The sequence below is a fragment of the Oryzias latipes genome, chromosome 14 (assembly GCF_002234675.1).
Source record: "Oryzias latipes chromosome 14, ASM223467v1".
Classification (NCBI taxonomy): Eukaryota; Metazoa; Chordata; class Actinopteri; order Beloniformes; family Adrianichthyidae; genus Oryzias; species Oryzias latipes.
This window is the reverse complement of record NC_019872.2, coordinates 16,495,889-16,518,756: the sequence shown is the minus strand read 5'-3', so window position 1 is coordinate 16,518,756 and position 22,868 is coordinate 16,495,889. Positions and strand designations below refer to the sequence as shown.

The following is a 22,868-nucleotide window of genomic DNA, read 5'->3' as shown; positions in this document are numbered from 1 at the left end:
TGAAATGTAAAAGGTCAAGATGTTATAAAACAATAATAAACTTTATCTAAGCTGTGGTGAATTTAAATTAAACTGTTTTATAAAGTTCATCAGAATTTATTTTAATATTTTCTCAGTGGTAGCTTATTTTTTGTTTTGCGAAAATGATTGTAAAACTTAATTTCATCCATGTGTTTTCTGTGATTGCTTGATTACATGTTGAGTCATTATAGAAACTGGTTCATAGCGAATATAATATAATATAATATAATATAATATAATATAATATAATATAATATAATATAATATAATATAATATAATATAATAATGAAAAAAGTCTTATATTATTTCTTCCGAAAGAATTTGTACATGTTTTTGGAACATGAGATCTTGTTAAAAGTGAAGTATATCAACAGAAATACATTACTCTGTACTTATATTGAAGTAGCAGTCGTGTAGGCTTACATTTACTTATGTATAAGATAAAGGAAAAACAAAAAACAAAAATAAATTGTAACATACATTGAACCACAATAAATTCATAGTTATTATATGAAAACTATTTTAAAAGCTATACAATTGAGACCTACTCGATTTTTTTCTTTTAAAGAATTTGCAGGGGTTTTATTTGGGAAATAAGTCTAGGGTGCACTCCCAAACAACAGGTGGCGGTAGTTCTCTCTGTTTAATTGCCTTTTTCAAGCGCGTGAAAAACACAAAATAGTCGAGCAAAGCAGCCATTCGATTGTTGAAAATGTTTTCCCTGCTACAAGATCTCTAACCTGACCAGTTTGCCCTTTTCACGTACCATGACAGCGTAAAAAGCTTCACGGTTTCAGTGGTTCGCCTGCGTTTTGACATGTCGGCGTTCAGGTAAAAACTGCAGTTTGATACGGGGTATATAACGGTGTGCTAGCTAGCTAGCTTTAAGCTTAGCTAGCGATATATGCTAACGTTTTGAAGTTGCGTTGATACAGTAAATAATAAATTATAAGTATCATGAGTACGAGACACTAAAAACACTTATAAGAATGAATTTTATTTTATTTTTTACATTGAACTGAACTGTGTCTTTATCTTCATCTAGAACACTTATCTTAAATTTAATTTTGTTAGTAGTGGTATTATAATGTACCACTACCAAAATTAAATTTAAGATAAATATAGGTACAAAAAAGAAAAGCAGTAGCAGTAGATTTTTTCTAAGCTTTCCTACAAATAGATGTACACTGTAACTGTTGTAAATGTTGTAAACAATTTTTTTATCTTTAAATATCAAACGTTAACAAGTGGATCATATCAAATCTCTATCATTTGTTTATTGTTTAAATGAATTTTTTGGTTCCAAATGTGTAGTTCTGCTTATTTTTGAATATACAAATTGAAAACTCAATGCGATAACTTCTTTACCTTTGTTTTTGAGTTGGGATTCCCTACCATTGCTTAACAAACCAAGGTCTTAAAAAGTTCTTTTTCCAGACACTTACAACGTTTTTCTGGATGGTTTAAGTAATTCCTTGACCTGTCAAATGGTAAAGTTCTTTGACATTTGAGCAAATTCACATACATGTGTTGGCTCTTTTTCTTTTTGTTAGACAAATGGTAGGATGAAGATCTTGTTTACCTTAACCTGTTTGAGTGCTGACATATAGTCTTCTTCTGACGGTTTTGTGCTCGGCATATTGTGTTATCAGTTTTATATGATGGGCGTCTGAGAAAAATAAAAACAAAACCTATGCATGTAAATTTGAAGGCAAGAAGAACTTGTCACCCTGTGTCTATGTTTTCGCCTTAGCTTGAAAGTAGAAATTGCACCAACAAGCGGGAAAAAGTTGACGGCTTTTACCTGATAACATCTCTGAAATGGAATAGGCCAATCTTGTCAATTTTCCTTAACCACAATATGTACTAATTCTATTCTCATTCAAATGCTAAACTGAAACTGTTTTAAAGTTGTACTTTTGGTCTGTAAACGCTGAGTACTGTAATGTACTCAAATAATTAACTTAATTATTCAGTTTTGTTTGTTTTTTTAGAAAAAAAAATCTGAATTTTGTTTCTCTTGAATGTAGTTCGTCCAGCAAACTGAATTTATTGGTCAACAAGCTTCATGAATACTTGGCACATTCCAGTATTGAAGAAAGCACTGGCATGCAATCACGTGATGTATCTGGTAAATTATCTTCATGAATTCTGGTGGATTTTGAAAACAAACGTTTTTTCCACAAATTTTTCACACATCTCCTGTTCACAGGTCAGACACACACAGGGTTTTCAGCAGGAAACTCAACAGGCCAAGGTGCAGAGGTAAGTAAAACACACAAGAGTCTGTCTTGTTAATTTAATTTCACACACCATGCTTTTAAATGTATTGCTATTTGAAGTTTGATGTGATGCATATTACTTAACCCTTAAGGACCCATGGTGACATCACTGTTACAGAAAAATATCCAAAATGGGTTTTGTGTTCTACTTGGTTTGTGGTAAAATACACACAATTCAATCTTTTAGACAAAATGGGTCAGGGTTCTTGTGAGTTAAGAGTACTCGTCATTGTTGATATGCAATTCATGGATGAAGCTTTAAGAAATTAAACAGTATACTATTATACTTTGCAGATAGGCCTAGACAACAGATTCTCAAGAAGGTGAGCTCAATGTTTTTTTTCTAACATTTTATCGACAGTAAATGTATATTAAAGGGCCTATATCAGACAAAACCAACCTTTTGGAGCTTTAAAGTGTATTATAATGTCCAGTCCTTACTATAAATAACCCCAGAGTGGTATTTTGCTCTATTCATGCATTTCTGAGTATTCTTTAAAAAATCCTGCTCTCTGACCACAAGCCCCTCCAAATATCCCAATCCATGAAAACAAGTGAGTTCTCACATTTTTATGCCACAAAGTAGGGAACAGCCCCTGCCAGGAAGAGTCTGCGTTGCCAGCACCGCCCCCAGCCTAACACACAAACACACACACACTTCTTTCGCGGAGCTAGCGGTAATTGGGAAAACGTTTTTTCTTTCATATGCACAACATGTACATCCATTTTTACAAAAGTTTGGATGTTGTTTGTTTTTGTGGGTGAATCGCAGACACACTGCCGAGCCCGTTTCTAAGTTGACATCATGAAATGGGCGACACCCACAAGGAGGGAAAGCCGGTGCTTCAGAGATCGAGTCGTCTTACATCTGAGTAGGAAAAAGGGCTTCGAAAAGAACTCATATTTCATAGAAAAAATAGTTTTTTGTGTGCCAATGGTAAAATATCATCATAAACATTGATATACTTTACTCTGAAAGGCTTAAAAAAACATGTTAAAGGCCCTTTAAAGGTTTAGGTCTATGAAGAAATGTCATATGTAGTTAATTTGCAAAACGTTTGTTGTGATATATGTGGTTTGTTGTCATATACCTCATGTTTCATTGCTGGAATATTTCAGAAAACCTTCAGTTGTAATAAAACACTCTGGACTGGATGAATCTGGAGAGTCAAATGGAAGTGATGACTTTAATGTACTTGAGAACACAAATGGTCGCCTTGATGTGACTCAGTTGCCTAAAGGTAAGATTGGAACAGTTTTTGATACAAATGATATTTCGTGATAGTGTCTTACGATTTAGTAATATTTGTAGAAACATTTCAGATTTCGCTTTAATCTTACTTTTTTTTTAACTTACTTTTCACTAGAATGATGTTCTGATTGGCTCATTTACATCTTATGTTTTATATATTTTTTTTCTGTTTGTAAAATGCACAGCTTATTTAATTTTGTTTCTAGACTGAGGTTAAAATTACACAACCACCCTGCAGAAAATTTCAATCACGGTTTTTGGATTCTATAAATTGTGCCTTCACAGGTACAGCTTTTGTCAGACCTGAAGCTGTGGACAACGGACGAGACGAGTTCAGGGGTCCCGAGTTTCGAAGCCGAAAACCAAATGTGCTGCGGAAGGAATTTTCAAGGAAACGTGGAGGTCAGTCGCTGTCTTAAATAAATTTACCTTCATAATCACTCGATTCTTTATTAGCATTGCATTCATCTAGCAGAAAAAAAAGATATTTTTCAGTTGTTTCTAACTGAAACCAAAGCAATAACAAGCGCCCAGTGTACTGTATACAGTAAGTAGGGATTTGTGTTGTATTTATGTATAAAATTAATGATTCAACTACATGGCACCAGGACTTTAAGGGTTCTTACTTAAACAAGAAGTCTTGTTCGTCTACATCTTATTAGAAATCATTCAAAATCCTTGCATTTGCTGTTGTCTCTGACGGAGCTGTCGTTTCTCAGGTGAACATGTGGGAATTGTAACTTGTACTGCTTGTGGTCGTCAAGTTAACCACTTCCAGAGAGACTCCTTATATCAACATCCGGTTTTGAAAGTACTTATTTGCAAGGTGAGTCTAAGTTAAAAAAACAATAAAAAAAGTAATAGAGAAGTTTTTGTGTTTATTTACTAATGACATAAATATACTTTTTGATTTGGGTAAAGACCCAGCCCAATGAAAATTGTCTTGTTTTTTTTTAAATGTTCTTTTGTTATTTTTCTGATGATGGAGGACATGTATAAAGACAATGAAGCTAAACATTGCATTTCTGAGTATTTCTCTATTCAATCATCATGTGTTTGCCCAAGCTAACAATTGGTATATTTTGTCAGGCTTGCTACAAATATTACTCAAGTGATGAAATCAGCAAGGATGGAGATGGAATGGATGAGCAGTGCAGGTATGATTTATTTTTTTTAATATATACAGTATTTCAAAAGCAAGATTTCCTGTAAAATCCTGTGCATTAAGTGCTTTAACTTTCCCCTTTTTCCTTTTGCAGGTGGTGTGCAGAAGGAGGCAACTTAATCTGCTGTGACTTTTGCAGTAATGCTTTTTGCAAGAAATGTATTCTACGAAATCTGGGACGGAAGGAACTGTCCGGCATACTGGAGAGCAAATGGTACTGCTACGTCTGTAGCCCAGAACCGCTTTTTGACCTGGTGACAGCCTGCAACCATGTCCTGGAGAACATGGAGAGCGTGTGGAGTCAGCAGCGAAAAAGGAGTCGAGTGGAGCCAGAGAAATCTGGGCTGTTGCCACAGAACATTTGCTTAGATAAATGGGACCACAGTGGCATGGATGGGAGCGTTGTCTTTAACTATAATGCTTTGCAAGTGTCTAAAGAAGTTACCAAGAAGGCCAAGCATTTAGTGGAGTCAACGAATGCAGTAAATCAAATATTTGTCAATTTTATTCACAGTGTGACAAAAAAACAGCAGACTCCCAGTGTTCGCGTAATGTATTTTAACTCTTTTTTAGCTGTCGTTAAAGGCCTAAAAAAGTCCCTGGCAGCACTGGAGGGTAGTCTTAAGGAAGAATTCAGCGACTTGGATCTGACCATCAGCTGGGAAAAGATCTTCAGCAACGATTTTGATCCTTTAGAGGCTGAAGCCGACATAGAGCTGAACATTTCTGATGAAAGGTGCTTGAGCGACCTGCAGAAACTGGCAGCTGAACATTTTGAAGATAATGATTCGAAAAGCAATGGGTTCATGGATGGAAGAAGCCTCCATGGCCACTTTGATAAAGAAACGCATGAAGCAAGAGTGAGTGAAGGAATCATGGGCCTGAATCCCACTCAGGAAAGTCATGTTGACATAACTAAAAAGCTGGTCGTAAAACTTACGCCTGTTGCAATGGAGCAGCCGCCATCACCCGAGGAGCCAAAGAGAAAGGAAGAGGAATTTCAGAAGGAAAAGAATGTAACAGAAGATGAGCAAACCTCTGAAGATGGGAAAGTTGAATTGAACTCTAGTGAACCCCTCTTATTAGAAGAAGATAAAGGCAACAGGCGTTCTCCTCGCGTCAAGACTACTCCTCTACGCCGACCAAGTGATGTCAAAACCAAAACATCTTTTTCAGCAGGAGACAGCGACACTGATTCAGACCCTGGGGAGATCCCAGACGCCACACCTGCCACAATTGACAAGGAGCAAAGTTTGAGCAGAGCAGGAGACGACTCGGACTCAGATGAAGTTCCTGCTGCTCTACTCGAGCGAGTAGCCATGACCCAAAGCTCGGACGAGCCCCAGAGTGATGAAGATGAAAATCAGGCATCTCCTAACAAGGTGGCAAAGAAATGCTTATTTTGGCTCACAAAGAACAGCCCAATGTCACCAGAGAAGATGCGGCGAAAGCGCAAAATGCCCGACCAGTCATCTGAGTCTGAATCGAGCACTGGAATTGTCAAAGCCCAGCAAGATAGCCAGACAGACTCCTCTAGTGATGATGACGACTCTCAAAAGCAAATACAGCACTTAAGTTCAGTGAGGTCGATAGGAACCTCTCAGCTTGGCAAAAGACAGAAGAAAGAGATGACAAGAAGGCAGAGACAACTGCAGGCAGAGGAAAATAAAATAAAAGCTCAACAAGAAGCTGATTCTTCATCCTCTTCCTCCTCGTCAAGTGAAGATGAACAGGACAATGACTCGGGCAGTGATGTCAGTGATCAGAAGATGAAGCCCATCACAGAAGGTATGATGCCCCTTGATGTAGCAGCATTTCACCAGTCATCCGGGTTTTCAGATACTGAAACAAGTTAGATTTTTTTAAATGACAACAAAAATCCTCTCTAGTATTATGTCATTTCAAACTGGTCATAAAGGAAATGATTCAAAGACCCATTTCGATGAAAATCTTATTTTTTTTGTTTGTTTTTAACATGTTCTTGTGGTATTTTGTTTTAATGATGTGTTTTTAGAAAATTATGCTTAAAAATGTATTTCTGAGTATTTCTTTTTTTCAAATTGCTGTAAATCAGGAGCAGACAAAACAAGCCATGTGAGAAAGAGCTTATTGTGACGCAGAAAACACGCTGGGCAGACCAGACCGCAACCTGATTGGAGTGGGAGTGGGTCTGGAAGGATACAGACATGACAATAAATAAAAGCCAATTTCAAAGATTATCTGAGGAAAAAAAAATGAAAATCCGATGCCACATATTTTTTGGCAAATTATTTTTACAGAACATCTGTTTTTTTCTGCTTGCCCTTAGATAATTCTCTTAGTCCCCCCCCCTTCAAAAATAAACCTAGAGTCTGTCTCCCACTTAGAATTTTAGAATTTGACAGAGCAGTCAAGGCAATATCCTTTTGTGAAGCACCACAAACAGCAACCTTTTCTTTTCTTTTTTTGTAGGAGACTATGAACAGTCAGGGCCCTCGTGGGCAGCAGGAGACGACGACGACGATGATGATGATCTAGAAAATAGGTACGGTTCCAAAAGCCCGGATGTACAGTGCTTAAAACACCTTAAGTGTAAAAGGAAGGATGCAAAATCTAATCCTGAACTGTCTGCCACACCCGTTAACCCCCATGTGACTAGAACTCAGCTGCAGTCAATTCAGACGAGACCTAAACGTAGCTGTCGGGCCCCAACCATCAAATACACATTCTAGACTTTCAGTCCACAGTGTTGCTGACTGCAGGAAGCGGATCTATAAGCAGAATTCTAGACTCATCTGTGTGTCTACCCCATTAATTCATCAATATGGTTTTAGACATGCGTTCTATCATTATAAGAAGTATTTTTTATTTATAATTTTATATTCCATATTGGTGGCTAATGCAGAATGGAACTCTTTAGAAGAGTTAACTTTGAGAACAAAAAACTACTTTGCCTGTTTTTTTTAATAAAAACACAAGTTTGTTTGAAGGGATGCTTTCTTTTACAACATGTGATGAGCATACTCTGATGAGCCATAACATTATGACCACAGGAATATTACTGACTATTATTGAGTCAAGCCGTAGATGATGGATGGGGTGTCAAAGCTCAGTAAAATCCTCAATGGTTTGGAATAAATCTATATGTTATTTCAGATCAACATTGCATTGTAGCGAGTACATTACCAGTTGTCTTACTGTTGTGGCTCATTGGTGTGTTGTTTTGTTTGCACTTCAAACCATCTAGCCTTCATTTCACACATTTGTTTTTTAATTATTGAAGGAGATTTTTGTCAAATGAAGGAAAAGCTGACAATAATGTAGTTATGTTAACTTTAAGAACTTTAATGCCTGTCAGGCCTCTGGTTGACAAGATAGAAAAATATTTGCCTTTATAAAACAGTTGTTTATATATTTGCTTCAGTATTTTACTCTGTCAGTGGTCTTTTTTTTTATCACTTAATTCTGCTCTGAAAGAGAAATCCTGTAACTGTAAATTTGAAGATTTCTCTGTGTTTGCTCACAGTACCAAAAGACAAAATCAAACATTTGGAAAACAATCTGTAGACAAGACAGAAGACAGTTCTCTTGAACACCTTTGTTGGGAGCACTGGTGTACATCTGTCTGTTCTTCCAGTGTGTAACGTTGTGACTGTGTCCAAATGTATTGAGTTATTCCTCGGTGGATTCCAATGTTGACTCTGTCTGCTGTGTCAGTGGTAGTGATTGTTTTGTTAGTCCCATTCAGCTTCATGAATGAGTTTTGTTTATTACATGTGAAATGTACTGTGCTAATTTGGAGACATGTTCTTGCCTTCTAAAATTAGTAAGTGTTAATAAAAGCATAAATGAACCAAACTACGCCATCTGAACTTAAACATGAAAACTCAATCAAAGCATTAAAGAAATTTGCCTTTAACTGCATATTCTGTTATGTATATCCTTTTATATAGTCTAGACTCATTTTACACTGCTAGCTTTGTCATTACTTATTAGTACCGTCCCTCCTCTCTTTTTTGAGTAAAAACAAATATTTAATCATGTTTTGTCTTGGCCTTCTACCAACAACTCATGTTTTGGCAATATTTAGTAGCAAAAAATTGTAAATGATACAAAAGAAAACCCCAAACAAATCCTATTTACTTATATGTTGAATACATTTTTTATATGATGCTACCAGCTTCATTTTTGTTTCTATGTTCCTTATTGATGCTTTGCATCAGCAGATTTTTCAGGTCATGTTGCTGGAAAAATAAACGTAAAAGGCGTTGGCAGAGCAGGACATTAATGGGCTCATCAGTTGGGGATTTGCTATGGTTGCATACACTCCATCAACTGATAAAAGATTTTACTCTGAACAAACAAGTATTTAGAATCAAAACCTGACTGTACACGAGGACTGGACTGTCTGACGACCCCCCCCCCCTTTTTTTTTTGCATTCCAAACAGGAAGTACTTGCTGGCTACTGACTTCTATTAAGAAATAAAAACTTATTACTCAGTTGAAATATTGGTCAGAATATTAATTCTTGCTCCGCTACCTTTATTTATCAGGTTCTAGCTGATACAATTTTTTTCCACATTTTTCCATTATTGCAAGTTATTCAAGTTATAAACTGACCAATCAGATGCTTCAGTAAAACTATGTGATCTCACATTGAACATCTGAAATGTTTGACAGATTTCAGGTAGTCTGCTTTCAAGTGGTGGGGGTGTGTTCTTCCAACAATCTCACTCCTGATTGGCCAGAGTGGTTGCCATTAAAAACACTGACTCAGACCGACTTGTACCAAACGCTGCTCACTGATGTCATTTGGCTCCAACAAGGCGGTGCCCATATCGCTTCAAAATGGCGACGGAATGAACCTCATTTGGTTGGATCCGGAAGTAAGGCATTCTCTATGGGTGTTGTCCTGCTTACCCGGTCCACTTTTCAGACAGTCAGCGCTTAAAAGTGAAATATAACTGTTAACATATTTATGAGGAACTTGGTATTGCATTTTCAGTGGCAGATGCCTTCACGAAGCAATGATGGCCAATAGTCGGGCATTCATTTTGAGATTGACAAATGTGTGGATAAAGGTTAGTAGAGCTGACAAATACAGAAGACTGGAGAGCACATTTTTACAGGATTTTCATTTAGCAAATTACTAACCAAATGAAAGATCTCTAATTCTTACCTGTGGCTTTGCTACTTGATCTTTATTTAAACACTTTTCTTGCTTGGTGAAGCTTTCTAAGTCTTAGTTGTAATTTTGCTTTGTTTCTATTTTTCAAATGACCTCCTGACTGGGGTAAATACCTTCAGATGTTGTCTGGATAATTTAGCAGGTGTTTTAAAAAGGATTTTTCACTTGCTAATAATTTCTTCTCATTGTGGCGAATTGGATTCCAAACAGTTAAAAAAATAGTTTAAAAAGATCTAGAGATTTTTGTGCCACAATTACTAAACAATTAATTGACCACTTAAACAGATCCTAATTAAGTTGTTAGTCCTTCAGACCTGGAAATCTCCAAAACCGGGCTCTTTTAAATGTCTGGAATCCACTTTTTTTTAATCGGATATAAGCAGCCTTTTGGGTTTTTTTTTTTTTTGGACAGAACACTCCAAAACACTATTTTTACACTATTTTATGTAAGTAAAACATCATTTTTCTTAGTTGGATCACTAAATGCACTATTTTTACTATAGAAGTTCAATAAGTTGTAAGGTAACAAAGTTGTAAAAGCTCCATAGGGTTCAGCTGTGGTTGATCAAAGGTTTGAAAAACTCCCAGTGTAATCTGGAACGTTGGATATGGCCATGGTTGTGTCCCAATTTCCTCACTACTTTCTAATCTCTAAAATCCAGAGCCCTGGATTTAAATGCAGTTTCCACACCATGCTCATTAGCTTTTTTTAAAACGGGGAATATGACTTCACCCATTTGCCGTAGTAAAAGTAAAATTTGCAAAGAATATTTATGAATCCCCTGTGTTCTACGATAAAAACGTGGATAATTTATGAAAGATCATGATAAATATAATTTTTTTAAATGACAAATCAACCAAGCGCAATGCATTGTGGTCTATCTTTGCTAGTGTAGGGAGCATCGAGCCACATTAGTTTTTGGCAGAGACTTCAGGTAAATTTTTATGGAACTGGGTTTTGGAATTGTAGATTCCGACATCCCTACATATTGGCTAAAGCGCTATATATCGCACTAAGTTTTAAAAATACAAACAAATCAGGCAGTTTACGCTTGCAGCGTCCTCTGCTGGGTTTGTTTTATTTTTATTTTTTTAAATAATCAGTTGATAGGTCACCTTGCTAAATTTTACAGTCTAGGATGCTACATGTATACAATTTTTGTATCATTTGTTACCTTTCTTTAATTACAAAAAAAAATTCATACAAGGTTGATTTAGAATGTTTTCCAGTTAATAGATTTATTTTACTTTTATATAACTCACTAGGTTAAAATCTGTGTGTTAACTATCACATAAATAGGATTACAGTAACATCCATGAAATATTTTTGAAAATTGTATGAAAGAAAGCATTTATTAAATGAATAAAAATTCCAATAATTGTTTTAACCAAATCCTAAAAAGTATTTTATTGAAAATCCAGGCAAACCGTTTCTAAATAAGTCTTTTGAATCCAGGAATGTTTGGTAGTTTATGCTTTGGTGTGTAGTTTGTTCTTTGTGCTGTCAGTCTGTCTCTCTTTTCGTTGTCCTCCTCTCTGGTTTTTCTCATATCGTTTGAAGCCTGCATTTCTTGAAACATCACGCCATGCATGCTGCTGCTCAGTTTAAAGCAGCTTTTCTTTTACGCATGGAAACTTTTAACATCCCAGTGCCTTTAGCATGAATACATTTCTGTTTGTGCTACTCAAAGCTCATCTCTACATTTTAGTTTAGACATCTAGAAGTCTCAGCCTTTGCCATTTGAATTTGACAGAATTATTCTTTAACTTATTACAAGTTGATCAATATAACAAATACGTTAACTGAGTATATCTTTCTTGTTTCTTAATTACTTTTGTATTGTATTGCCTATGGTATATACAGAGTATTTAATACTGCTGACCATTTAAATAATGACCTAATAAAAAAAAAGTTGAAATTTACATTTTCATACTGCAATATTAAATGGTCAATATTGCTTAGATTTAAAAATATCGTTCAGATAATTAACAAGAAAAACTATATAGCAAACTGCAGCATTGATGATCTGAATAGCGGGCTGACAAACAGAATGCTAAAATGCTACCTAGATCTACATGATGCCTTTAACGACATGCATGTTTGTCTCTTATATGTTTTTTCCAGGTCGGATTTTCTGACAGCACGACAGAGAAAGCCGTGCTGTTAGGCAACAATTGCTTAATGTTGGATATGTTAGCTTCCCGTCTTCACCTATTAGCAACCCCCCCTCCCCGTAGGCTGTGTTTAAGTTTTATTGTGGTCAGATAAATGGTCAGCAGTATGTGTTGTGTGCGGCGCTGAACTAAAGACCTGTCTAGACTTTCGGAGTCACAAAGGATGATTTTCAGAGACAAAAATCCTTTCTGATAGCTGTATTCCAGTTGGAAGGTCAAGTTTCCCCCTTGCTGTTGTACTGTAATACATCTTCTACAATAAATTAGAACTGAACTTTTACAGCTAGCATCTGTGGAAATGATGGTCACATCCTCTGTAATTCACCATGAAGCTCAGAATCGGACAAATATCCTGGAGCCGAACTTTTATTGAATCTTTTTACTGTTATTTATTTTTCATTGACTTCTTTGAAAAAAATGTAGATAGTTTTTTTGGTGGTTACTAATGTGTACAGACTTTGATCAAAACCTTATATAGTAATGAGATCATAGCTTTTTGTCTTTGTGAAGCAGTGATATTGTAAAAAATATTAAGGTCTGAGGATTAACTGATTTTTTAACTTTTATTAGTTGAACTGATAAACAGTATATCATTTTAGCTGATATGCAAAACTGTGTATTGTGGTTCTTTAAGTGTAGTTAAGGGAATAATTAGGGCAAAGTGAAAGTCCATGTAGTTCTTTTATTTACTTGGAGGCAAAAAGCATTTAGGACAAACTCCCTGTTTTCCAATGAAAGAGCCATGCTGCTTCTGTTTTTTCTGTCAATAATACTTGTTTTTTTAAAATAAATGTTTACTTTTTTGGAAAATGTGTCTGTCTCCTTTTTCTCTTTCATCTTTTGTTGTTAATGTGTTAATACAATGCTTAACAATTGTGGCTTAACAAACATGTAATGTGACTCTCAATTATTTGACCTCAATATAAGTCGCACTGAGTACAAGCCTTTGGATTCCACATTTTAAAATAAAATTCTCTATTGTTTTATGATCAATATCTACATGAAGATGTGATTAACCAAAACAATAAACTCCAGGTGCTCTTTTTGTTTACTTTTAAAAGAATCGCTAAGAAAATGCTGTTGGCCAGAATTAAAGCCAACTACTCTTCGGGTGATGATATTTCTTCAGACGAGGAGGAAGAGTCTAAGTCAAAGTGTGACCAGGAGTTGAGAGAAGACATTGAGGATGGTGGTACTCAGGAAAGTGGTAAGTGAAGCTTCTCACTCGTCCTCCTGTCTTCCAGTTTCCACAAAGCTTCAGATGATGAATGCTTGAGTGCATTTCCAAACAGAAGGGGCTTAATTCTGTCGGTCTGTATAGAAAGAACTTGACCAGTGATGTGTCTGCTGCAGGAAAGGATTTGGCATCAGAGACATCTGACACCATGTCTGATAAGTCCAGGTCCAGACACCATCTCCTTCAACTCAAACTCACTTTAGACGAGGGAACATCAGGAAACAATGTGGAGGCTGCAGTAGAACAACAGAACAAGAGAGCAGCAGAGAAGAGTCTAACCTGTAAGCACATTTTAAATTGATGATGTTGCTGATGAGAGACGACCAGCTCTGCTCTAATGCATGCTTTGTTTTTGTTTTTTCTCTCTCCTGTTAAGATGATGGTGAAAGTGTTACTAACGATAATGGTTGCCATGACGATGAGAGCATGAGTGAGGAGCTTAGCCAGTCAGAGGATGATGAAGATGAACCCCATAGGTACATAATCATTCTGACTACTTTTTATGGTTTGAACTCAAGTTTTGTGAATATTTTATCTGGATAAATATAGATGTTAATCTGATTTGAGTTCATTGAATAAATGTGTTGCTTTTTCCTGCTGCTCCATTAACCCTTGTGCTATCCAATGATCCCACCCTTACAATTACGTGTTATTCCTACCATGACAACGGTGGATAAAGGTGAAGAGTATTTCATGTAATCCATGGACACCAGTGAAGATCACAAACCATTGAAGAAAAAAGATTCGGTGCACTGTCTAGTGGGTCCCAACTCCCAATGTTAAAGTACCTAGGATAGCACAAATACCCCATAAGGATCTAGGACAGAGAAGAATTCTAAACTAAAATCACATATTTGTCCACTACGTGGAAATGGTTTTACTATATAATGTTTAGTTAGGAATAAATATGCCAATATATTTTTGTTTTACAGATGCTTAAGACTAAAATTAAAACACAAATTGTAAATGTATTTTTACCATTTTTATTTTACCAGAATTGAAGTGAAGGAAATCGAAAAAGCTTGTAGTTTTGAAGACAACGCGCAAGGGACCTGCATTTGGTTGTCTGACTCCAGTACAGAAAAGGTAGCAGTTGATGCTTAATCTGTTTAACTTTTTATAAATGTTGTGTCTCAGTGAAGCAGACAGATGCTCCTGTGTCTTTTTTTTTCTTTCTCATTTTCTCTGGCTATGTTTTGTTGATTTGTGTAGAGTGATCAAGAAGATGAAATTAACGAAGACCCCAAACCTAAAGGCACTCCCAAAGGCCGTAAGGAGATTCGGAAAATCATTGAGGATGAGGAGCTCCGATCAGAGACGCAGGAAGCTCTCCGGGAGGAGGAGGAGAGACGCAAGCGTTTAGCAGACCGAGAACAACAAATGGAAGACATGAGAGAGGTAGAAGGAAAATGCCAATAATATTTACTCTTAGAATTGATCTGTGTACCGCTCGTAGTGGTATTACACACCCAACAACTCATATGCCTCATGTTTCTCTCAAACTGTTTTGTTGGTCATAACTAGTAAGGTGAGCATATCTGACCGCATGCCGTTTGTCTTGATTTTTAGATAACTGTGATAGAAGACGAGCTGTCTCAAGTGGTTTGCCCTGTTGCAACCAAACTGGTTCTGGATCAGGATGAGGAGACCAAGCAGCCTCTTGTTCAAGTTCACAGCAATCTGGTTACAAGACTGAAGCTCCATCAAGTGGACGGTTAGTCTATACACACAAAAAATTCTTCTACTTTCTCTTTAAAGTCAAACTCCGATCATCTTTTCATCTATCGTGAAAGTGTTGCCACTGGTCTTTTGATTGTGATTATGTTGTTTTAGGCTAAATTAAAAAAACCTTTGTTGTTTACCAGGACAGTTCTGCAGAGTGGCAGTAGTTCATTAGAAATTCACCTCTGAGTTGTTGGCGGGACTGTTGGCGCAAAGCAACCCCACCCCCCTTTACCCTCTCCGTTGCTCAGAGCAGGGGGCTTGTGGCTCGCTCAGCGTATTTTCTACGTCACAAATAAGTGATTTTTCAAACGTGTTTTTTTAATTTGCTTCTGATTCCCAGCTGTTTGAATGAAGAAATACAAATTTAAGCTTAATTTTAATTATATATATGTCCTTCATCATCAAAAATATCAAAAGAACATGTTAAAAACACCTTTTTCATAGGAGTGGGTTTTTCAAATATATGCCTGTGTAACAACAACAACTGCAGTTTTGGCTCTCAAAACTTTTATTGTTCTTTTTATTTCTATGTATAGAATTTGTAGAATGTATATGAGTGCATACATGTTTATAATTGGCTATAGTGGAATAAAACGGGCTGTTCTGTTACAGGAGTTCAGTTTATTTGGGACAGTTGTTGTGAGTCAGTAAAGAAGGCCAACTCCACTCCTGGATCGGGCTGCATTCTGGCTCACTGCATGGGTCTGGGAAAGACTTTGCAGGTGAAGATGTGCATCAATCTGCTGGGTTTTTTCTTTTTTTGTGGAAAAATCCTGTAAAATAGTCTGTTTTGTCATTTATAACCTTGCTGTATTCTGATCTGAAAAGTGGTGCTTTTGGTCTTAAAACTGACAGTTTCTCTGTTTTAGGTGGTAACCTTCCTTCACACGGTGCTGCTCTCTCCAAACCTGAAATTCAGAACAGCCTTGGTGGTGTGTCCGCTCAATACTGTCCTTAACTGGGCTGCGGAGTTCAAGAAATGGCAGGAGAACTTAGGAAAGGATAAAGTCAAAGTATGTAGAGGAATGAGATGTTTAACCCACTTTTGTGTTGAATTTAGGCTTCAGTTTTTGTGGTAATGAGGGAAATAAATGTTTCAGGTGACTGTGTTGTCTACAATAAACCAACCCGCTGAGCGCATCAGAGCTCTGCAGCGGTGGCACAGAGATGGAGGTGTTGCAATCATGGGATATAAGATGTACACCATCATGTCTCTCTGCCCCAAAACCAACAGTGAAGAACAGAAGAAGGTTCTGAAATCTGTATTAGTGGATCCAGGTTCAGATATTTAAAACAATGTATTCAAGCACATTTATTTTCTGTTAGTCATTTTTCCATTGACTTTTTTTTTTTTTTTTTTTTTTTACAGGTCCAGACTTTGTGATTTGTGACGAGGGCCACATCCTTCGCAATGAATCCTCCATAACCTCCAAAGCTATGAGTGCGATCAAAACCCAAAGAAGGGTGGTGCTAACTGGCACTCCGCTTCAAAACAACCTTGTTGAATGTTAGTCCTCATCATTACATCACCATAGCGGATTCGGCAGACAGTTACACTACTTCCATTCTGAAAAAAAAACCTAATTTTCTCAATGTTTTTTTTTAAATGTCGTAAAAATTGAATTTCTCTGATTGGACAGTTTTTAAAATACAGTCCATAACAAAAGAAATGTGATAAATGCCTTACTTGGCATTGAATTGCTACTTTTATATCAAAAAGTGACTCATTTTTTTCCTTTCTCCAGACCACTGCATGGTTAGTTTCATCAAGAAGAACCTTCTTGGTTCTCTGAATGAATTCAGGAACAGATTCATCAACCCCATAGAAAACGGGCAGTGCGCTGACTCCACCCCAAACGACGTCAGAATCATGAAGAAGCGCGCCCACGTGCTCCACTCTGTGTTAGCCGGATGTGTGCAGGTAGAGGACAACGCCACAAAAAAATAAAATGTTTGCGTGTTGTTGTTTGTATTGTGTTTTCTTCACAACCGGTTTATGTATTTTCCCACAGAGAAAAGATTACTCGGAGCTGACTCAGTTTCTGGCTCCCAAATTTGAGTATGTGCTGGCGGTGAGGGTTTCTCCTCTTCAGTGTAAGATGTATCGATACTACCTCGGCCTTGATAAACGTAAGTATGTGTTTTTTTATACTGTATCAATAAAGTTTTCAAACAGTTCCATCAGAAAAAGACTTAGGAAGTCTTGGGAAGATTTCACAGTTATGTTAAATATATTGAACAAATAAATATGTATGTATTAGAAATAATGCACTTTGTCACTCGGGTCTGCTTCAACCATGCAGATTAATGCCTTAATGATTAAAATTCTATAATTCTTCTTATTTTAGGTGAGGACTCTAGGCCTGTTATTGCAAAGAAAAAAACTGGAGCAAACCTGTTTAAAGACTTCCAGGTTCTTGGCCGAATTTGGACTCATCCATGGTGCGTTCATCTTAGCCAGATGAATAAAGAAAACAAGGTTTGTAAAAGCAAACGACACACTGTTTTGAAACCTTTTATCCCTTGTGCTATCCTCGGCATTTTACCATTGGGAGTTGGGTCATCTAGACCCACTAGACAGTGCTCTGAACCTTTTTTCTTCAATGATCTGTGATCTTCACTGGTGTCCATGGATTACATGAAATCTTTCCACCTTTATCCACCTTTGTCATGGTAGGAATAACACGTCAATGTAAGGGTGGGGTCATCTAAGATAGCACAAGGGTTAACTAATATCTTGAGTAATCTCTTTTTTCTTTTCTGCTGTACCCCAGAGAAACTCTAGAAAGAAGAATCAAGTTGTAACAGAAGCACAGCTAAGTGATGTGCACAGCATTGCTGCAGACAGGTGAATGCCACATTTCTGCTCTGCTTAAAGGCCCTCTGTTGGCCTTTACTTCACCATGGCAACCACTAGCTTTTGCAATTTTATATACATTTCTTTCTAAAATGAATGCTAAACTAGTGCTGTTAAAATTATGGGTTTATTTTTCAATTATGACAGCTGCACAACACTGCCAAAACTTCTGATTTTATTTTATTTTGATTGACAATTTTACCCTAGAAACGATGAAATCTTTCATTAAAAGGTCAAAAGATCCTTTTTTCTGCCTAAAAAACGATACAAGTAATAGTTTTAAAGGAAAATCAATTAATCAGTTGATTAATTAATATTTATTTTCTTAAATAAAAATTGACGTAGTCATCACTTGCTTATAAATTAGTCCCAAAAAACAAAAAGAAAGCTTAGAGGCAGTTACAGTAAAACCTGCGCAAATAATTAAGTGTTCTTTTGATACAAAGCTGGTATTTTAGCATAAACATGTCATTTGTGTTTGTTGCTGCTGCAGTGTAACGATTGAGGACAAAGGAAAAGAAAGAATGTTCAATGAAGAGAGCCCAGAGTCTTCAAGTGCCTCCAAAGGAGCCCTGGAAGGTGTTACAGCTATACTAGCGTAGTACCAAGTTGTAAACAATGTCCTACCTGAGATTTTCCAATTCTGTGTTCCTGTGTAGCCAGGGAAGCAGCCGACAGCCTGAAGGAGGGCTGGTACAAGAACCTGCTGTCTGAAGAGGACGCCAAAGTCATGGAGCACTCTGGGAAGATGGTGGTCCTGTTTGAGATCCTCAGAATCGCTGAAAGCTTGGATGATAAAGTGTACGTGTCCTCCGTATGAAGAGATAATAAACATAGTTAAGGTGGTGATTTTTCTACAAGACTTCATCTAAAGTCAGATGTTCCTTCCTTTCGTTCTCAGGCTTGTGTTCAGCCAGTCTTTAATCTCACTAAACCTAATTGAAGAGTTCCTTGCAGCTTCTCATCGTGCCAGAGACCCCTCATCAAAAGGTATTATTCTGTTCATCTTTTGAAAACGTCCTTAAGCCTTTTAGACGACGTCTTCCAAGGCAGGGTCTGAATTTTGCACTTTCTTCCTCCGACAGCGGGCAGCTGGATTAAAAACGTTGATTACTACCGCCTTGATGGGGGCATGAATTCCTCCTTGAGGAAGAAATGGGCCGATGAGTTTAACGAGGTCGCCAATGTCCGGTATGGAGTATGACACCTTCACTGAAAGTCTTCCGCTGATGCTTCTCAAACTGACTTCTACTTGAATGTTGGTCGTTTCAGTGGACGCCTCTTTCTCATTTCAACAAAAGCGGGATCGCTGGGCATCAACCTCGTGGCGGCTAACAGAGTTGTCGTCTTTGATGCTTCGTGGAATCCTTCCTACGACATCCAGAGCATATACAGAGTGTACCGCCTCGGTCAGCTCAAACCTGTGTTTGTATACCGCCTCTTGGCTCAGGTAAATCCTTCATTTACTAAACAGAAATCACATTTAAAGAGTTTTCTGGTTTTTTATCATCATGTGGATCCCGTCTTTAGAGCAAGCCTTTGTACAATTTGAGCTAAACCTCAGATGAAAAGAAGGACGTTCTTAAAACTGCTATTAAACCACTGATTCAGCTTGTAGATCCAGTCTCCCATTTCACAGAGAATTGTGTCCTTTTTTTGTTATGGTTTCAGTTTTGGTCTCTTGCTCGTGCACTGCTCTCATGTAGATTCTTTAAATCTTATTTTGTAGATTTGTTGCTTTGTTTTGGACCACTTTTCTGCTTCACGATCCCATAAAGAGAAAAGATCATTCTGGGTATATCATGACAATATTTTTTTTTTAAATGCAATTGTAAACAAGTAGCTCAGCTATGGGTGATTAAAAGTGGGGGCATGGTTTCTCTGCGACAACAGTTCCGCCCACAATTCAGACACATTTCGAATGAACTCCTGGCGCTCTGCAGAAACTATGTCCCAGAAAACCAAACAGTTTATTTTTATTTTTGATCAAAACGGCATAATCACAGTTAAAAGACCACCAAACGCTTTTTACAATAGATCAAAAGATAATTGAAGTGGGACTTTCTTGTCAGTGTTAAAAATCTTCCAATAATCACTAATTTTTCTTGCAAAGTCGGTGAGAATGCCAGAAATGTTCTTGCAAAGCAGAAAACCACAAGGCATGGATGGGGTTTACTTGTGCTGAGCTTCTTTATTCCTTCGTCTGCTCGACTGACCTTTGTCACTGTAACATGATGTGAAATTTGAATGTTGGGAACATAGGAAGTGAAATTTCCTGTTTAAGAACAAAAAGGCCATTTCAATCCCCCCCCCCTCCAAATTAGATTGCAAACAAACGAGATTCCCAGGTATTAAATTGTGCAGAAAGAACAGTAACGGCACTTTCATCTCCAGGGCACCATGGAGGAGAAGATTTATGATCGCCAGGTGACTAAGCAGTCTCTGGCCTACAGAGTTGTTGACCAGCAGCAGATCGAGAGGCACTTCACTCTTAATGAACTGTCTGAACTCTACACATTTGAGCCCGACCTGCTTGACGACGTGAACTCCAAGAAAAGCAAGAGACCCGTCTCTCTGTTTCCCACGGTGATCTGACATGCACATCTCTGCTTTAGAGCTTTAGAAAAAACATCAGTAATAAATAACAGCTTGTTGCTTTTTCAGGACCTGGTGCTGTGTCGGCTGTTAGAAACGTGCAGAGATCAGATTGTGTCGTATCACGAGCACGAATCCCTGCTGGACCATAAGCAGGAGGAGGAGCTAACCGAGGCAGAGCGCAAAGACGCCTGGGCTGAGTATGAAGCCGAGAAAGAGGTACTCAAATCCTTGATCATTGAGATTAGAATCCTTTAGGAAAAGGTTTTTGTCCCTGTAACGTAAAAAAAACAAAACCGTCTTTATTGTGTACATGTTATTTAAATATGTGGGTATTTTTTACAGCCAATGGATGTACTGCTCACCGAGGGGCAGAATATGCTGCAAACAAAGACGAATGAGCAGCTAGAGGTATAAAGAGTTTCCTCCATCTTCACTTTGTTTCTGATTTTCTTTAGCTTTGATTTAATAAACAACTCTTTCTTTGCAGGAGCTGTTCAATAAATGCAATACAAATGTTGGTAGCTTGTTTGCAATTCTGCACAAGATTCGATTTTACACTGTAGAGGACTACATGTCGCGTCTGGTGAGTCATCTGAATCAAAGCAACAAAAAATGTGATTTTATTTTTAAAAACAGAGGATATAGTCGTCAATGTGTTTGGATGGGAGCCCATCTGCAAACCCCCTTTGTTAGTTGACATTTCCTCTATTTGGTATTAGGAGAAAAAGTTGATTCCGAAATGTAATGACATCTTCTTTGTTTTTGTTTTATCCATCTTTTTGCCCACAGCGGCAGCAGTATCCTCTCATGCCAGAGACGGAGTTGAGGACTAAAGCTGAGATCTGGAAACAGTGCGATGAGAAGAGGAGCAAAATCCAAAGGGCTTCATGTTGGGATTCAATCACAAAGCAAAAACTGGTTTGTCCTCAAACACGTCTGTACATTGTCCTGCAGACAGCCTGTCTCTCATTTCGTCTGTCTGTCTCTGTAGGCCTTAAGTCAAATTCAGTTCATTCTGAACTTTCGAAGGAATCAAGGAACCCACACAAATGTGGAGCCGATGAGCACTGTGATCCCGGGTGGACCAACATGAACCTGAATGTACGCTCCTTCTTTCACTACAGTGGCTTTATGCACTCTTTACTACAGCAGACATATGAATGTATGTTATGACCAGAAGCTTCAGATCAGTTCACAGCACATTTGGCAATCACAAAAATGTTTGTGGTTTGATGATTTTCTGCACTTTAACTGATATAAGAGGTTTCACTTTGGAGTCATTCTATTTGTTTTGTTTTTCCTTCGTTAGCCACATGACATGAAGAAGCTTTAACCCATTTGAATGTTTTTCTACTGAGTTCAGATATCGTTGAATAATAAAATTAATTGAAAATAAAAAGTGTTAATATAGCTATATGTTTTTATATAACTGTGAGCATTACCCTATACTCCACGAGGAGCCAGCCTGACTTTACCCGGGCCTGTCTTTGGGGTGAGGCCCTGGAGCTTCTTATCCAGGGAAGGGTTCTTGTCTGGTCTGTCACTCACGATGTCTCCCACATCCAAGACATCGTGGTCTGTCACCTACAATGTTTTAAATGTGGGACATTGACAACAACAAGGCACCAGGAATCCTTTACACAAATGGCTCCACCTTCTTATGGTTCTGAGTCAGGAATGGGAAGCTTGTCTTTCTGAATTACCTTCTTTGCTATTTTTGGACAGGCTAAAATAATCACTGAAAAGTTCTTTGAGATTTTCTTCATTTGAAATATGATTTTCAGTCATTTATTCTTAGAAAAATGTTTTTTTTCTATTTCATAAAAGATTGAAGGCAATGACTAGACTTTAGGACAAAAACCGTGAAATAAAAATGTTTTAGATTCAATCATGTTTGTCATTTTTTTCCTTAATTTTGAATAAAATAAGAACTTTTTCAAAATCTTCATTTTTGTTTTTTTGGTAAGCAATTTGTGGGGGGAAAATGTACTCTTAAAAACAATACAACTATAAAAAGTTAAAGGGAAGATTTTTGATGCTCAATGTATGATGATGTCAAATCATGACATCCTCTATATTGTATTTTTTATATATAAATTGAGAATTTTTTATGATCCTTTTATCAAACAATACTATTTACAGTAACAAGGATTGAAATGTTTCTTAACCCTTTGACACCTACTGATGCAAATATGCATCAAGGCTCCAAAATGAGCTTCATTGTGCATCTACTCGAATGCAAAAACATAAGTGATCATTGCTGGAAATAAACTCCGGCATTTAGAAGTTAAATTCTTTTTAGCTGAATGTTTTGCTCATCTCTGCTTGGATTTCATCAAATCCCAGCAGCTGTTGAGACGGCGTGCGGTTTTCCACACAAAGGGACA

General features: G+C 37.3%; 1 protein-coding gene across 1 annotated transcript; it reads left to right on the top strand.

The window, feature by feature from the left end:
- Window positions 1-658: 658 nt before the first annotated feature.
- LOC101171430 (transcriptional regulator ATRX) lies at window positions 659-22,369 on the top strand. Its single transcript, XM_011483630.3, has 35 exons — window positions 659-853; window positions 2,053-2,153; window positions 2,235-2,287; window positions 2,599-2,627; window positions 3,424-3,545; window positions 3,842-3,958; window positions 4,276-4,382; window positions 4,646-4,713; window positions 4,816-6,509; window positions 7,173-7,245; window positions 13,126-13,271; window positions 13,418-13,582; window positions 13,678-13,777; window positions 14,297-14,387; window positions 14,514-14,699; window positions 14,871-15,015; window positions 15,639-15,748; window positions 15,896-16,039; window positions 16,127-16,304; window positions 16,396-16,533; window positions 16,772-16,947; window positions 17,039-17,156; window positions 17,375-17,505; window positions 17,801-17,874; window positions 18,377-18,462; window positions 18,543-18,684; window positions 18,785-18,873; window positions 18,969-19,074; window positions 19,156-19,333; window positions 20,278-20,469; window positions 20,548-20,697; window positions 20,824-20,889; window positions 20,969-21,064; window positions 21,271-21,399; window positions 21,473-22,369. The coding sequence occupies exons 1-35, from the start codon at window positions 840-842 to the stop codon at window positions 21,572-21,574; spliced, it is 5,616 nt and encodes a 1,871-aa protein (XP_011481932.1). The 5' UTR covers window positions 659-839; the 3' UTR covers window positions 21,575-22,369.
- The last annotated feature ends 499 nt before the right edge of the window (window positions 22,370-22,868 follow it).